The sequence below is a fragment of the Megascapheus bottae genome, chromosome 3 (genome assembly GCF_031878675.1).
Source record: "Megascapheus bottae isolate mThoBot1 chromosome 3, mThoBot2.hap1, whole genome shotgun sequence".
NCBI classification, from domain to species: Eukaryota; Metazoa; Chordata; class Mammalia; order Rodentia; family Geomyidae; genus Megascapheus; species Megascapheus bottae.
The window spans coordinates 79,978,294-79,995,246 of NC_143511.1; the positions used below are offsets into that span (position 1 = coordinate 79,978,294).

Sequence of the window (16,953 nt, forward strand, 5' to 3'; positions counted from 1 at the left end):
ACAGCTCCACTTATGGCTTTTTGCGGTTATTTGGAGATAAGAGTCTCAAGGATTTTTCTGCCTGGGTTGACCTCAACCTGCAAGCCTGAGATTTTAGCCTCCTAGGTAGCTATGATTACAGGCATGAGCCACAGGCTTGAGCCATTGGTACCTGACCCATATGGGACTCTTACACATCATGTGTTCTTTCTTCTCCCATTTTCTTTGTTTTCCTCCTCCTTCTGAATAATTTTCCCTTTTCCCCCAGGTTCTAAGCTGTTCATGGCATCTCTAAGTTATTTAGCTCTATGGATATCATCTGGGCCTCAGAAGACTCTAATCATCGGTGTAGAAAGATGACAGAAAGACAACAGAGCTGAAAGCGAAAAGGCATACTTTGCTTTGAGCCAAAAAGAGATTTTCTGGGTAACAAACTGATTACTGGTCAAGAAGGCTCCATACAAAAGGAAATCCTGGTGCTACCATTTATTTCACAGACAAGAACACAGAGGCAGCCAGAACTGGAAGGACTCAACAGAGGCCCAAGGAGGACAAAGCTGGAACACAGTGCTCCAGAGAAGACTGCTCTCCTTAGGCCTTGTTGTTTCTTTGCTAGGAACACAGAGTGAGAAGGAAGTAAAGAAATAAGGTTTCTGTAGAGAGAAAACTTGAAAGGAATTCCTCCAGGCCAACACAAACACAGGAAGCCACCTGGGAGCACTTACAACCATGAAACTGGGATGGGGAAATATGAAAGCATGGAACCCTATAAGGACCCAGCAGAGATGGAGCTTGAGGTAGAATGGTTTGATGGCAGCTTACCCTGTTACCCATGTGCTCAAGAAGTATGTACTTCCCTTTTGAGAAGCAGAAACCTGTGCATGATCCCCGAGAATTATCCTGTACAGTCTGGGCCTGGTCTCTCCCTGGCCTTTGCTGTGCCTTTCTGTGGTAGCATCCTGACTGAGTCCCAAGAAGGCAGACAAGTAACTAGGGCAAAGTCTGGTCCCAACTGGCTATGCTTATATAGCATTGCTGAGACAGACAGGGAGATCGGGGGAGCACTGGTCCGAGGCACTTGTTTCAGGCAATGTGAAGGACGGACCTTTAGCCTGTTCTCTCCCCACAGCGTCCACAGGGCCACCTGAGCTCAGCCAGATGGGATTATCAAGACTTTGCCCTAGTGGTGCTTCTAGTCCTATAACAGCACAACTTAGTTGAAATGACAGGATTTCAAGCCACAACTTTATATGAGTGAATGAGCACTCATGGCATATTCTTCTCTGACCAATGCTTTTTAACCTAAATTGTCATCTAGGGCTAGCTGCTTCATCGTAATGTTAGTTTTAGGCTGTCAAGGATCTTTTAGTAGTTCTAAACTAGTTCACTAAATCTTACTTGCTCAATTTGAGCCATGTATTTGGTAAGCAGGAAATTTATAGAAAGAAAGAGGAAGGAAGGAAGGAAGGAAGGAAGGGAGGGAGGGAGGGAGGGAGGGAGGGAGGGAGGAGAGAAAGTCACAAGCTGGTGGCTCACCTCTGTTATCCTAGCATCTCAGGAGGCTGAGATTTGAGGATCACTGTTCAAGGACAGCCCAGGCAAGGAAAGTCTGTAAGACTCTGATCTCCAATTAACTACCCAAAACAAACAATAAAAACTACCCAAAACAAAACCAGAACTGGAGCTGTGGCTCAAATGGTAGAGGTTTAGCCTTGAGTAAAGCAGTTCAGGGCCTGAGCTCAAGCCCAAGGTCAAACACAAAACCTGGGGGGAGGGGGGAAGGAAGAAGGAGAATGTATATTTAATTTAGTATGCATATCAAGTGAATGATATGACTTTCAGTTCCCCATTCAATCTCCATGCCTCACCTATGAAGTGTTGCCATCATCCTAATTTACAAATAAAGTGAGGCTAGGAAGGAGGAAGGGGCTTTTGGCCATTTAATTCCTATGAAGAGTCAAACTGGGGCTAGGCATTAAGCTGAGTGAAATGAGACCCAGTTCTGCCCCTTGAGACCCTAGTGTGTGACCAATTCTCTAGACACTCCTCAGCTGTAGGATGATGACTGTCTCCTAGAAAGATGCAGAAAAACAAAAAACAAAAAAAAGAAAACCAGGGTCCACTAGGTTATGTGGATGAGAAGAATTCTTCCAAGCAAGAAGAGAAAGTAGCAATAGGTAAAAAAAAAAAAAACCAAACACAACCTAATGTTTAACTACAAATGAAAATGCTCTCTCTCCCAGAAGTTAATCATTCAATTCCACTGACAATTCCAACATATTAACAGCCTAAGAAGCCAAACAATAGCCTAGAAATGCAGGCAGTGAAGAGGAGATGGAGAGAAGGACAGACAATGAGACTGAGATCAACTTCCTGGATGAACCTCTGCATCAAAGAGCCTTAGTCATCCAAAGTCAAAACAGAAATTACCTAGGGCAGACCACATACTTGAGACCACATTCTCATCTCTGAGAATGTTAACTGTCTGAAATATCCAAGATCACTAAGATGGGGCACTGAAAAGAATAAGTACCAGGAAAGAGCTGTTCAAAGGTTTTCCTTCCAAACAGTACACCCAACTGTGTGACCTCAGCATGGCCAGTACAGACCAAAAGCTTCCTGAAAAATAAGTCTCTGTAACCAAAGTTCATATGCCTGTATGCTCTTGGTAACGTCTGTATTTTATATATTTATTTATGGGTACATTGAGATACTCAACAACTGGTTAGAGGAAGTATTAAAATTCTATGAATTACTCAGTAGGCTAAGAAATATACAAGGTCCATCACTCATTAAGATACAATAAAGGAACCAGCAAAGAGCTGGTGGCAGCACAAACCAGGACTGTGGCTGTGGAGAAAGGAAGGATGTGAGAAAGTTTTGGGTGCAAGCATTGACAGAACATGATAATTCATTAGACTGTGGGTAGACAAAGGAAAAAGTTTCTCACAACTATTTCCTGAGATGAGAAATGAGAACAAGGGTGGTGTACAACTGAGAAATCCATTTGGATCATGTGAGATATACAGAGATGCCAGGCAGGCAGACAGGCAGGCAGGTAGATACAAGTCAGAGTTCCTAGGAAAGTAAAGTTACAAATGTGAGTCATTCATCGTGGTGGTATCTATTGCCATGGGAGTGAATGGGAGCAGAATGGAAACTAGTATAGGAAAAAGAGATGACAGGCCATCCTCTCAGCCCTTTGAAACTTAACTGTATGATGGCTGGGAAGAGAGAAAAGTCTTTACCAAGGATGCTGAGAAGGGGGAACTGAGGGGAGAAAAATGAGGACCTGGAGTCATGGAAGCTAAGATATCTTGAGGTACACATACATGCACAAAACACTGTAATGGGACTGAATTAGTTTACAGAAAAGGATAAATTGATATAATGTATAATATGTTCATTTACCCATTCATTCTTGTATACAGTGATTGATATAGGTAAGAAATAGACTTCCCTGAGGTTTTAATTTAGTGCTGGTTCAAATCAAGAGTCTTTAAATATCTTTGTGTCTTTTATTTAAAGATAAAGCTAAGCCATTTGTAGGGAAGAAAAGGGTGACAGAAGTTGGCCATGGTTTATCTCTCCTTTCTGCCTCTATAAATTCAGCACTGGCCCTGCCTAGCAAAGTACAACTGCCATAGAAACACTAGCCTTTCTTGTCTGGGTGCCAGTGGTTCATGCCTGTAATTCTAGCTACTCAGAAGGCTGAGATCTAAGGATCAAGTTCAAAATTAGCCTAGGCACATCATAACTGAAAAATATTTGCAGGGTGCCATATTTGATAAGCAAATTCATGACCTCATCAGATTTGTTTTCTCATCATTTCTATTTCATGGATGATTTAACAACCAAGTCATAGAATTTTCTTGCTACAACTTAAGGTCCTATGGCTGTGGCCTATAAGGCCTATTCTAGCCCTATTATTTGTGATTCATCTATGAAGCTAAAGAGTACCCAGGTTATTATCAAGTTATTGTTAGAATTAGAATCTTATCTGAGTGCTAGTAGCTCACATCTGAATCCAAGCCACTCAGGAGTATGAAAAAAAAGAATCCTGTCTTGGGAAGTAAAGTCTGTGAAACTCTTATTTCCAATTGACCAGTAAAAAGCTAGAAGTGACTAGTCACCATGGCTTACATCTGTAATCCTAGATATGTAGAAGGCTAAGATCTGAGGATCCAGGTTCAAAGCCAGCGTCAGCAGAAAATCCATGAGTAGGGCCGGGAGTTTGGCCTAGTGGTTAAAGTGCTTGCCTAGCATGCATGAAGACCCGGGTTCGATTCCTCGGTACCACATACATAGAAAAAAGCCAGAAGTGGTGCTGAGGCTCAAGTGGTAGAGCTCTAGCCTTGAGAAAGTCCAAGGACAGTGCTCAGGCGCTGAGCTGAAGCCCAGGACTGGCAAAAAAAAAAAAAAAAAAAAAGAAAATCCATGAGTACTTAAACTCTGAGTTCAAGCTCCAGGACTGGAATGTACACACACACACACACACACACACACACACACACACACACGCACACACACACATACACCTAAAAGAGGAGTTGTAGCCTAAGTGGTGATAGAGTGCCAGCCTTCAGCAAAAATTGCAAGCAAGGGTATGAGTCTCTCCAGTTGCTGGTGGCTCAAGCAAGCCCCATAATCCTAGCTACTCAGCAGGCTAAGATCTGATAAATTGCAGTTCATAGTCAATTCTGGCAGAAAAGTCCCTAAGACTCATATCTCCAATAAACTATTCAGAAAAAGCTGACAGTGGACTGTGGCTCAAAGTAGAATGTTAGCCTAGAGCAAAAGAGCTCAGGAACAGCACACATATCCTGAGTGTGAGCTCCATGATCAAACCCTACCCCTCAAAGTAAGAGTGTGAATTTCTACATTCAAGGCCCAGTACACCTAACTCCCACCCCAAATTATGGTATTATTCTGTCCACTAGGTTCAAAACATCAGATCTCAGTTTCTTGCCAAAGCCATTGCTCAAGGTCTAATACAAACTAAGACTCTTCCTCCCAGAAAAGAATGTGCTCAGTGGCACTCAGGGTACCCTGCAGGCCCCCAACCTCTTGCAAGCTTTGAACTCACTGCACATGGAACAAGCTTTCTCTTCTTACTTTGGATCAAACCAGTCTTGTAGCTGAAGCTCCTTCGCTCTGTTTTCTATGTCCTCTTCCTTTTCTTGATAACTGTGGATTGTAAATACAAAGAGAAAACAAGGTGTGTAAGGAGAGAGATCTGGGGTGATAGGACAGTGGAGTATTGTCTCCTAGCCAGGCACTGGTAGCTCATACCTGTAATCCTAGCTACTCAGGAGATCTTAGGATCATCATTTGAAGCCAACATGCATAGAGAAGTCCTTGAAACTCTTATCTCCAATTAACCATCAAAAAGCTATAGGTAGAGTTGCATACCTATATTATTAGCATACTAGCCTTGAGCACAAAAGCTCAGGGGCAGTGCTCAGGCCTTGAGTTTAAGCCTTAGGACTGCACAAGCATACACACACACACACACACACACACACAGGAAGGGAGGGGAAGGGAGAGGAGGGGAGGGGAGGGAAGAGAGGGAAGGGAAGACACCAAGATTGTTCTAGCACCTTGTAGGAGAACTCGGGACTCTTGAAAAGGTACTGCACTCCTGTTTAGTATCACCCATCTAGTCAGCAGTTAGGGATTTAATGACCCAGAAACTCCCAGGTTATTTCAGAGGTTACAGATGACTTGTTAAAATAGTCCTGTTAAGGATATTTACTGCCTATCATTGTCTTTCCTGAAATTTAAACTTTCAGCCTTCACCTTACCCTTCACTAGCAAAAGCCAAAGATAAAACAAACACCTCAAATATCCTGGTCCTACCTTTAAAATAGATAACTTGTAACATTCCTTGTAAGCAAGTAAGATAAGGGAGGGAGAAGGTCTTGAAAGGGAAATTGATAGACCATAAAAGAATTGAATTTTCTTCAAGTGTTGGGCAGATAGACAAACACATCCTGCCACCTCCTGCCATGGCCTTACCCATTCTTAAACCAGCTCAGAAACCACCAGTCCTTCTGAATGCTGCTGCCACCAACTTCTGGGTTTCTAAGAAATGAAAAGGAATATAAACAGTGTCAGAAAATGAGGCATTCCTCAAATTAAAAGGGGAAGGAGTCCTCAAAGCTGTTTTTTTAGATAATAGTGATTACTGTTTAGAAAAGCTAACTTGAAGCTGCCAATTCATAAAAACAAGTTGAAACCCTCTAGATGACTGGAATGAACAGACCTGAAACTGCTTTCTCCCCTAAGCATTCAGTATTCTTCATCTAGAGCCTGAACAAGATAAGAAAGGAAAAAAAAGGGAGTGACTGGGGAAGCAGCAGTAATACAAAAGCCCTGAGCCCCTTATATGCTACTTGCTAGCTGTGTGACTACAACAGGCTATTTTCCTCTCTGGATTTCAACTTTGTCCTCTGAAAGGTATTAGATGATGATGATGATGATGACAACCTCCCATGAAGATAATTTTGAAGACTAAATAAGAAAGCATAATAAGCTGAAAATTACCATAACAAGTTGACATCTTAGCAAAAACATGATCTTCTTCAAAACTATGAGAATCCAAGCTGTTACAAAGGTCAGCCTAGCTCAATGGTTTCCCTCATTCCTCATAATCAGTAGAAACCTTGGGCTCTACTAGCAGAGATTTGCAATAGAGCAAAATCTTGATACATAAGGCCATATAATGTGAAGCTAATTGAAAGGACCTCCAGGATATTGAAACAAAAGCCATATAATGAATGATTGTTGTCCTTAATGTACTATGTTGTCTCTCATCTCCTTTGCTGTCCCTTGGTTATCTCATATTGGTATAGTATCTCACTTTGTTATCTGATATATTGAATTTATTTGTATTTGGATATTTGAAATTTGATAGGGAAGGGGGGAAAACCAAGACGGGTGGGGGGGGGAGGGAAATGGGTACCAAGACATGTGAAAGGGTATCAATGTATGTGAATTAATGCACCTTCTATCTGGCAAATATCATGTAACCCTTTTACTAATTACAAAAAAAAAATTTAATATAAAAAAAAAACAAAGGTCAGCCTAGGAAAATTCCATTGGCCCAAAGGTCATCAGCGACAGCCTCAGGAAATCAGAAGGTTGCTAAGCAAGACCTTTAGGAAGCTGTCATTAGAAGCCACCTTAGCCATCCACTTAAGAAAGCTGATATACTCTTTTATTGTGACATTGTGAAGGACTCTTTGTATGAGCTTCTGGAGGAGAAAGAAGGGGAAGTCAGCTTCTGCTGGTATAGATAAGGTGGCGAGGTAATTCTGAGCAGGCTTAATATTCATAAACTGTATGTGTATGCTAATACTGGGACTTGAATTTAGGGGCTCCTCACATTTGGCTTTTTCACTCAAGGGTGGTACTCTACCACTAGAGCTGCACCTCTGCTTCCAGCTTTTTGATGGCTCATTAGAGATAAAAATCTCCTTGTAGGAGTAGGATTATAGGCATGAGCCACCAGTATCCAGCAAGAAACCCCCTTCCTTTTTTTTCCCCTTTTAAATCAGGGTCTTGCTATGCTGTTCAGGCTGGTTTCATACTCATAAACTCAAGCAATCCTGACACTTCACCTACTAGCTGAGATTACAGGCATGTATGCTTGCGTCTGGCTAAGAAGTCCGTTTTAGAGCTCATTTACTTTCAGGAAATATTTTAAATGACTTTTGATACACTTGCAGTTGTTCTGATCAACAACCAAGAACAAACCGCACTAACAAGAGAAACAGTGATCTGGCTGCCCAGATACGAATTTTCTTTTGACCTTGGTCATCCCAAATAAGGTTTACCTTCCTTTTCACTTTACAGGAGAATATTGTCTGAGTAGGTCTAAGCAAGTTCCCACGGCTCCATGCCATATGAGTAGAAAAATCAGGATGTAATAGTAGAAGATAAATTATATCAGAAATGACACTAAGGCAAATACAAGCAGTTAAAAACAATACTTTGTGCTGAGCTTCCTGGGAACCAAGCCAAAGGTAGGAAAATAAAAGTTTATATAGCTCTGATTTCTTTACTTTAAAAAAAAAATAAACCTATTTTAAATAATGACACATGCTAGTCTGTCATGAGACTCGGGATTTCTTCTTTTTTTATCCCTGATTCATAGTCTCAGAGCAATTTTTGTGTGGTTCTTTAGACAACATATTCAGGGAAGAATAATGGACAATATCGTCCCAGATTGCTTTTTATCACTAAGACAGTAATGTTTCCAAAATGACACCACATAAAGGAACGCTTGATAGAACCAAGGTCAAAATATAAGTCATACTTCTATAAACTGGGGCTGGAGAAATACAGTTCTGATCCCTAACACCAATTCTACAGGTGCACATTGTTCTCTTCCACCTTGGCCTGTGTATCGTCATGGGCCAGCAGTGGGGCAGGGGGCAGGGAGGGAAATGAGGAAGGGGGTGCAAGAACAAATGTGGGAGATAGCCAATAGCTACCTAGAATTCAAGACACTTACTTTGAGTGATATATCCACAAGAAAGAGCCTTCTGGGCTAAAAGCAAACAAGAAATAAAAACATCATGTTACTTTTATTCTGAGAAAGACTATTCTGCCAACACTCTCATTGAGCCCCAACTGAGCTGAGAACTACATTTACCTACTGCAAGCTTTCTACCGTCCTTTGAGACATAACCAAGGATAAGGTATCTGGGAATTTTATTTGGGTTACTTCAGGCTCTTCAGAGGAAGGGAATGTCATGCCTATGTTTGTTTGTTTAAGACTGGCAGTCAGGTCCTCTTTTGCTACCTATTCACAAGTGCCTGATAAAGGATGAAGGCCTAGAGGAGGAAACAACATGATACAGGCTTCTCTATTGAGTTTATCTCCCTCTATGAAACACAGCATCAAAAGGAGAACCAAAGCTATAGAGCCTTCTATAAAATGGTACCCAAAGCCATTTGACCACCTAAGGTAAGGAGACTGTCTTGAAGTGCCTACAAGGATGGACCAGAATGATGACTCCTTTGGGGTTTAACCTCTATTCAGTCATTCTATAAATTCTTGATGGGAATGTGCTACACACCGAGTGCTGGAATACACCGCTGGCCAGGACACAGAGTCCTCATGCCTGTGGGACATATGTTAAGGCAGGAAGCTCCTACTCAGATAATTCGCCAATTATGTGACTTCATATTCCAAGAAGTGTGAGAGAGAAAAGGCATAAGCAAGCATGAACATGTCTCCAGAATTCCCAGAAGAGTTGATGTTTTAGCCGAAATCTGAAGGATTAATAGGAGTTCGCTAAGATGAAGAAAGATTGAGAGGAATATCCCAGGCAGAGAAAACAATATGCAAATGCTTTGGGGTGGGAAAGAAGATGGCACCTGCAAGGAAATTATAGAGAAGTAGCTAAAGACCAGAACTTTCTGGGATCTGCTGGAGATCTGCCCTTGAGTTTCAGTAGGGGTGGGACAGGGTGTGGTGTGCATCTGAAAAAGATCACTAGAAAACAGAGTGCAAGGAACTGAAGAGTAGGGGTGGGGAATCAGTGGTTCAGACAGCAGGAGAACAAGAGGACAGTAACTGGAGAGATTTCTGGGGGAAAGTATAACAACAGTTGGTATCAAACTTGAGAACAAGTTCTAAGCCTCACTTAACTCATTTCTCCCATCAGGGAAGGAAAAAGATTAATCTCTGACACTCAAGGAGGGATAATAAATGTCTCAGACTTTGCCAAGACCCCTTTAAGCCTTTATTCCCTCTCCCCACCTTCTCCCCCTGCTGAGATTCTCCTAAGAAGAAAACCCACCCTTTCTCACCACTTTCAATTTCTCCTCTGATCCCAGTATTCATAAACCAGGCTCTAAAGTTCCTGGTTCCTGAATCAGCTTATCGATTCTGATTTATGATATACATAATGGCAAGTACTCAGCCAGACACTGTCCTAGGCAACTTACATTTATCAGCTTAAGAAATCATTTCATCAGAGAAGCAGTTTCTGTTTATAACCTCAGTCTACAGATGTGGAAAGTGAGGCATGTGGGCATTAAGTGATTCTTCCCAAGGAAGGAGTACAAATCATATTGAAAATGAGTCCACATCCTGCAAAAAGAGGAGGATCGGGGGACAGAAGAACAAGAGGAGTAGCAGGCAACAGAAGCAGGAGGCATAGAATGAACGAAAGGAGGAAGAGGAGGAGGAGGAGGAGGAGGAGGAGGAGGAGGGGGAGGAGGAGGAGGAGGAGGAGATGGGAAGGAGGCCCTCCTTCCTTCGGACCTTTTTTCTGTGCTGAGTGCTGCTCCCAGCACTGTCAGCCAGGTTGAACTCCTCCACCCAGGGCATACAACCTAGATGGATCAATAACTAATATAATAAATAAATAATAGGAAGTATATGAAGAATGTGGAGGTAGACCCAGAGACCTAAATTTTCCTAAACTGCATTTAACCTTTTTGAGACTCAGTGTTCCTCACCTAGAAATTTGTGAGTAGAACCTACCCACTTTATAGCTCTATTATGAGACCAGGAATTATTGTGGGGCCTGGCATTCAGTAATTAGTAGCTACTGTCATCACCACCACTGTTATTTTATTAAAACATTTAGGTTTTCTCCAGCTCTAAAATGCTAAGATTTGTTTTTCAAACAACCTCAAATTGAATGCTATCCTAGATAACATACTTTTAAGGTGACTAATTGACAAAAATTCTCCAATTTACTAGTTGGTACATGTGTTCAACTTAGTTATTTTTAGTTTTGTTTTGGTTTTTTTCTAGTTTGGTGCTAAGGTCAGTGTCCTCAACTCATCTCAGGCCTCCACCAGACTAAGCTTGTCAAAGTGGCAAAGAGCTACTTGCTCTCTTTGAGGCCTCTTATAGACAATGAAGTGCTTCGGCATACCAGAGGATGTTGTAGCTCGAGTCTAGGTATGAGACAGTGGCCAGAAGAGCAGCCAGACCTCCTTGCTGACCATTCATAAACAGCAATCACACCCAGCACTGAAAAATAACTATTTTCCTAAGAGGCAGATGCCAGTATACACATTTGAAATTTTGGCTCCCATATTTTGGACCACTCTGCACATGGAGGTATAATTGTGGCTACAGCCCTAACCACCAAAGTTATGTAATCAAGTGTTCAGATTCAAAACTTGAAGGCTATCTAAATAAGCATCCCAACCCCAGGTAGAAGCCCCAAGGGGTACTTCTCCTGCTTCTGACTGCTAGAGTTATTCCTTCATTTGTCAGAGTATCCTGTGCTGTGTTGTCCTTTGAGCAAATGCTGCTGCTGTTGCTGTTGACTGGTAAGGAGTGAATGTTTGAAGCCCACCCCTCCAAAATTTGTATGTTGAAGCCATGTCACTCAAGTTTTAGTAACTTGAGGTAGGGCCTCAGTTATATGGAAAGTGATTAGGTTTTAGATGAGGTTATGAGGATGGGACCCCAGGATGGAATTAGTGACCTTATTAGAAACAGAAAAGAGCTTGTTCTCCATCATGCGTGGATAGGGGGAGAAAACAGTCATTTCCAAGCCAGGAAAAGAGTCATCATCTGGGAACCAAATTAGCTAGTGCTTTGATCTTGAATTCCCCAGCTTCTAGAACTATGATAAATAAATTCCTGTTGTTAAAAACACACAATTTATGATCTCTTGTTATGGTATGCTGAGTTGACTAATACAATGATGGTGGCAGCTAACATTTTTTCCACTGATTATGTAAAGTCCTGGGGATTGCCCCCAAGTGCTTTATATACACTTTTCTTAATACCTCCAAGGGCCCTGTGAAACAGATGCTATCATTATATCCTCATTCATTTATTTAAAAGGTGTCAATAGGTAGCCTGAGCTGGCCTGGAACTCACTATCTAGCCTAGGTTGGCCTTGAATTTGTGATCTCTTTGCCTCAGCCTCTTAAGTGCTGGGATTACAGGCCTATGTTACCACATTCACGCATCATTCAGCTCCAGGGAGAGGGAAGAACAGAGTGATGGAGTAACTTGCCTAAGACCAGAGAGGAGCTAAATGGTAACCCAGGACCAGCCTGGAAATATAGCTCTATAATCCAGCCAGGATGCTTCTTCAGCTATTGCATGTCTAAGGGACTTCTAGGATTCCTCATACCCAACTCTGAGTCATCTCTTCTTTGAACTAGTTTCCTCAAATCTAGAGACCTACTTTCCAGACTTTAAAAAAAAAAACAACTTGATCACATACTAGCTTGTCAAATTTTTCTCCAAATTAGTTATTCAGAATGAAACAAGAGAACATTCTAAACGTGGTTAGACCTATGCCACACCTCAAGACTAATAATTGGTGCTGGGTTCTAGAGATTTCTCTGGCAATTAATGCACCTAAAAGGGTAGTTCCATTTTTTTGTAGCCAAGACAATCAAACTGGTTCATCAAATCTCAGAATTTAAGAACTGAAAGAGATACTCAAATCTTAATCTAGGCCACCACTGTGAATTCGGCTCACTAAAACATTTCACTAATGGTGCCATGACAATTTTGTACAATTCCGTTATACAATTAACTTCTTGAGGCTGAAAGCTGAGCTTTGCCACAGTCTCAAGTCAAAACCATCCTGCCTTTCAGTAGCAGCCTGTGGAGACTTTTTAAGGCTAAAATCATCTACTGTTGTAATCTTCAAGGCATTGGAATTTCAGAAAGCAAGGAGGCTGCTGGTATAGTTGAATTCACGGGTGAGTTTGATCATTCACAAACATTTAATTCATTCTGTTTTTAAAAGATAAGGAGTGAGAGCGAGAGAGAGCGCGAGAGTGAGAGAGCGAGAGCGAGAGGGCGCCAATGTTTCAGCAAGGCACAAATGAATCACCAACAATTCAATGTGTATTTTTCCAGCAAAAGTCAACAACTTGAATTGCTCCTTTAAACTCTGCAAATACCTTACTGATTGCAAAATTCAGGATGGAGTTCTTATGGAATTCCTGCCTGAAATGTCTTAAAGGTAATTTCCGTTTCTCATCCTTACAGATTACCTAACATATTTTGGACTTGATTTGACCTTTCTCTCTCTGGATCTGGCCTACCACTACAAAAATGGAAATGTTTTTAAGTCAAGGTAATAGGAACATAAGAGGAATTATGAAGTCATTAGCAAGAAATTACTTGGAGGATCTAGTGATTTTCAAAGACATTCTAGGGTTCAGGAATACAGGAAGGATGGAATCCCTTATTTATGGTTTCTGTTAATCCTGATTTAATTCAATTTGGCAACTTGGCTGACGTTAGTAAAATGGAATTAAAGCAGTGCTTTCATCAACATAATTTCATCCTGTTCCATAATTACCTGTTGATATATTCCCAAAACACAACGATCACAGTTGAGACAACCAGCATTGGCAGAATTATTTTTCCTTTGACATTCATTATTTTCTCCTGGAGGCAAAAAGGAGAGAGAGAAGAGGTAGAAAATAGATTAAATGAAATCTAAAGCAAGGGATAGTTTTTTTTTTTAATGTTTCTTACCTGTGTTCATGCTAAGAGATAAACTTACAAGAACTGAATAGAACTGGGGAATGTGTTCTACTTTTAAATGCATAAACATCCAAAATTGGGTGAACTGGGTTAGTATATTAGGCTGACTGTGATGAGAAGGATGCAGACCCACCATAGATACAGAACAGCTATAAGTGATTCCCCAGAACTCCAGGCAACTCCTGATTCAGATCACTCCATCTTAATGACATGTGTCATTGGGGAGCCACTCCGTGAATCTGCTGCCTGTGGATGACTGGCTATATGCCCTTTGCTCAGAGTAGAAAATGGTTCTGGTGCTTTACACTCTAGGTCTTACCTACTTCCCCGCCTCACCCAGTTTACCCCCATCAGAGTGGGGATACACAGATGAGTAAACAGATAGTTTGGATTGCTTCATGAAATTGTGATTGAAAGGGAAGCAGTGCTGGGTGGGAAAGTACTTTGATTTTGTGGTCAAGGAAGGCTTGCTGTGGAAGGGAAATCAATGTTAAATCCCAAAGGATGAGCATAAAGTGAAAAGGATGAAAAATGATGAAAGACAATAGGAGTTGGCTTTCATCATGCCAGAACCGGGTATCTACAAATCACCCATATAGCTTAGAGACTGCCAAAAGTATTCTAACTAGCTAATTCTAAAGTGTTCATGTTTTGTGCCTTGTCTTTCTAATAGAAACTCCAATTAGGGTTCTGGCCTCTTGCTCTTCTCCCGCTCCTTCCCATACCAAAAGCCACCCATGTTCTGCTTCTTGATGATCCTGAAGCCTTTCCCCATGTGGTCTTGCACAGTGTGCCATGGCTTCTTTATTGAAGTCCTGTTAACATAATAAACTGGCTTCCTGTTCCTGAGGCTCTTCTCTGGGTTCAATCTTGACCACCTAATTGACTATCATATACAAGAACACACAACCAGGTGCCAGTGGCCCATGCCTGTAATCCTAGCTACTCAGGAAGGTGAGACTGAGGACTGAGGTTTGAAGCCAACACCAGCAGGAGAGTCTGTGAAACTCTTATCTCCAATTATCCACTAGAAAACCAGAAGTGGCACTTTGACTCTAAGTGGTAGAGTACTACTAGCCTTAAGCCAAAAAAAAGCTCAGGGACAGCACCAAGGCCCTGTGTTCAAGCCCCATAACTGACTAAAAATAAAAACAAAAGAACACAGAACAGTAACCTATGATGAAAAGGAGAAAGAGAGATGGGTAGAAGTAAATTCAATTTAAATATACTGTGGAGTCAGACACAGCATGATCTGACTCATGTGGACTCTAAAAATGTTGATCTCATAAAAATTGGTTACCAAAGAGTAGAAAAGATGGGGAGGGCAGCAGAAGAATGGGGAAAGTTGATCAATGGGTACTAGGTAATTAGATAGGAACAAGAAATTCTGATGTATTGCACTGCAGGGAGACTACAGATAGCAATATTGCACTGTACATTTAAAAAAGCAAGCAGAAAAACAATCTAAGTTTTCATCATAGGAAATTACAAAAATGCTGGAGAAGATATGTTTAACTTACACATTACACAAGGTATATATTTGTATCAAAACCTTACATGGTAGCCCATTAGTATGCTTAATTTTATGTTACTGTCTACTGCGAAAAATAAATTTGAATTATTTATCCGCTTTGGAGAAAGAGTTAATAGGATGTGGCTGGTAATTTTGGCCTCAGGGATGAGAAAGAGGAGAGAAGCGAGAATTCTGCCTCATGAGCTGGGTGAAAATGGAAGTATTTACTGAGGAGATAGGAAAGGTTAGGGGAGGAAGTGACTGAAGGATAAGAAACAAGAGTTCCCATGTGGATGTCTTAGTTCTGATATCAGCATTCACACAAGGCCGCAGGTAGTCAGTGAGCTTCCTGATTCAATGCTGGATTTCCAGTAGCCTGCATAGAGCAGACGAGGCCTGGAGGGAGTGAGGAACATCTGAAATCATTTGGTATATGATGACACAAACATATGCTTCTCATCAGCTTCCAGCAGCCCATCTGCCTACATTGATTTTTTTTTTCTTTTGTGCTAGTCCTGGGGCTTGAACTTAGGGCCTGAGCATTGTCCCTTAGCTTTTCCCCTCAAGACTGGCATTCTACCACTTGAGCCACAGCTCAACTTCAGGCTTTATTGGCTCGTTAATTGGAAATAAGAATTTCCATATATTTTCCTGGCCAAGTTGGCTTCAAACAGCAATCCTCAAGATCTCAGACTCCTGAGTATAAGCTATTGTATCTAGCTTGTATTGATAATTTTGTATAACCAAAAATGATATTCTAATATCCAAATGACCCTTGGCAGAAAGAGGTTCCTTACCCCTTCAGTGAGTGAATGAAATGACATTGACACTGAAAATTTTCCCTTCTCGGGGCAGAGCGGGTCTTTTCCAACTTCTTTCAAAAGAAGTTCTTAGATGATTCCATTCTCAAATTTTATCACCTCATCTTCCACATCACTCTCATATTGCTTTTATTACTCAATACCCTTTTTTTTTAGGAAAAAAAAAAAAAGAGAAGGAACCAAAGGGATTTTCCGTTGTGATACTCTACCCCCTCTTTCCCTGGAGAGTGAGCTGTTTCGAAACACAAAAGTCAAGATTGAGCTTCATGTCAATTTGAGCTGTCTATACACTTCTAAATGGAGTTTTAAGAATTTTGTGGACACTATTTGGAAATCATTATGCTTTGACATTAGAATAAATACATTTTGAAAAACATTAGTTCTTAATACTGGTGTGCATAAAATGGGCCATTGAGAGGATCCAGGGAGACAGCATAGAGCCTGGTACTTAGCACATGCTCAAAACATATTTGAAGGAAAGAAGAGACAGACCAGGAATAAGAACATATTATGCAATAAGCTGTAAATAGATGCAAATGAGTAGACTCTAAAGACTTACCCATCTGTTCTGGGACTCAGCCTGATTAAGAGCTGCTCAAAAGTGGAGTAACTTTTGATTTTCTCTGCTTAAGCCCCAAGCACTACTACAACACCCTGTGGGTGCTGAGAAGCAAAATCAAGCTTGGCTGGAGTTTCAGCTGTGTCAGCCCCACCTGCTGAGGGTCCCATGCAAATTGCCTCTTAGTCAGAGGCTCATTAAATGCAAAAAGGTGAAAACACTCCCCAGAGAGAAGAATGAACGTCCCATCAGAGTGTCCAAACCTGGCCTACCTCTGCCTAATCTACCCAAATATGTACTTGCAATTTTCTTTCTTTTCTTTCTTAGATGAATTTCGGGAATTAACAGCGGAGGAAATTCCCAGAGCCCATTTCTTTCTTGACTTCATAGGTGTGGTCAACTTTCACTCTGGTGTGAGTCTTCCCATTGAAAGCTGTCTGAATGAGCTAACTTTGCATCCTTAGCAAAGACCTAGAATCATAACACTAAAGGCATAAACAAAATATGCTTCCTAGACTCTAGAACTCAAGTCTTTAGGAAGGTGGCCAATGAGTCTTTTAAAACATTTTGATTTTTCTTTCTA

At 41.2% G+C, this 16,953-nt stretch overlaps 1 protein-coding gene and 1 long non-coding RNA gene across 4 annotated transcripts in view; one reads left to right on the forward strand and one right to left on the reverse strand.

The window, feature by feature from the left end:
* LOC150065873 (uncharacterized) overlaps window positions 1–1,457 on the forward strand; it is a 70,717-nt gene extending 69,260 nt beyond the window's left edge. Inside the window, exon 3 of the long non-coding RNA XR_016534991.1 lies at window positions 248–1,457. This is a non-coding gene — a long non-coding RNA (uncharacterized LOC150065873). The remainder of the gene's footprint in view (window positions 1–247) is intronic.
* Ggta1 (glycoprotein alpha-galactosyltransferase 1 (inactive)) overlaps window positions 1–16,953 on the reverse strand; it is a 53,216-nt gene that overhangs the window by 7,666 nt on the left and 28,597 nt on the right. For 2 of the 3 annotated variants that reach the window (XR_016534990.1, XM_090330556.1), the window contains 4 exons: window positions 13,290–13,378; window positions 8,498–8,533; window positions 5,998–6,063; window positions 5,095–5,166 (listed from right to left, as the gene is read on the reverse strand). Coding sequence is in view for 2 of the 3 variants with exons in the window: in XM_090330556.1 (XP_090186682.1) it covers window positions 5,095–5,166; window positions 5,998–6,063; window positions 8,498–8,533; window positions 13,290–13,369 (254 nt within the window). In the remaining variant the exon portion in view is untranslated. The remainder of the gene's footprint in view (window positions 1–5,094; window positions 5,167–5,997; window positions 6,064–8,497; window positions 8,534–13,289; window positions 13,379–16,953) is intronic. The other variant, XM_090330555.1, reaches the window with a different exon arrangement.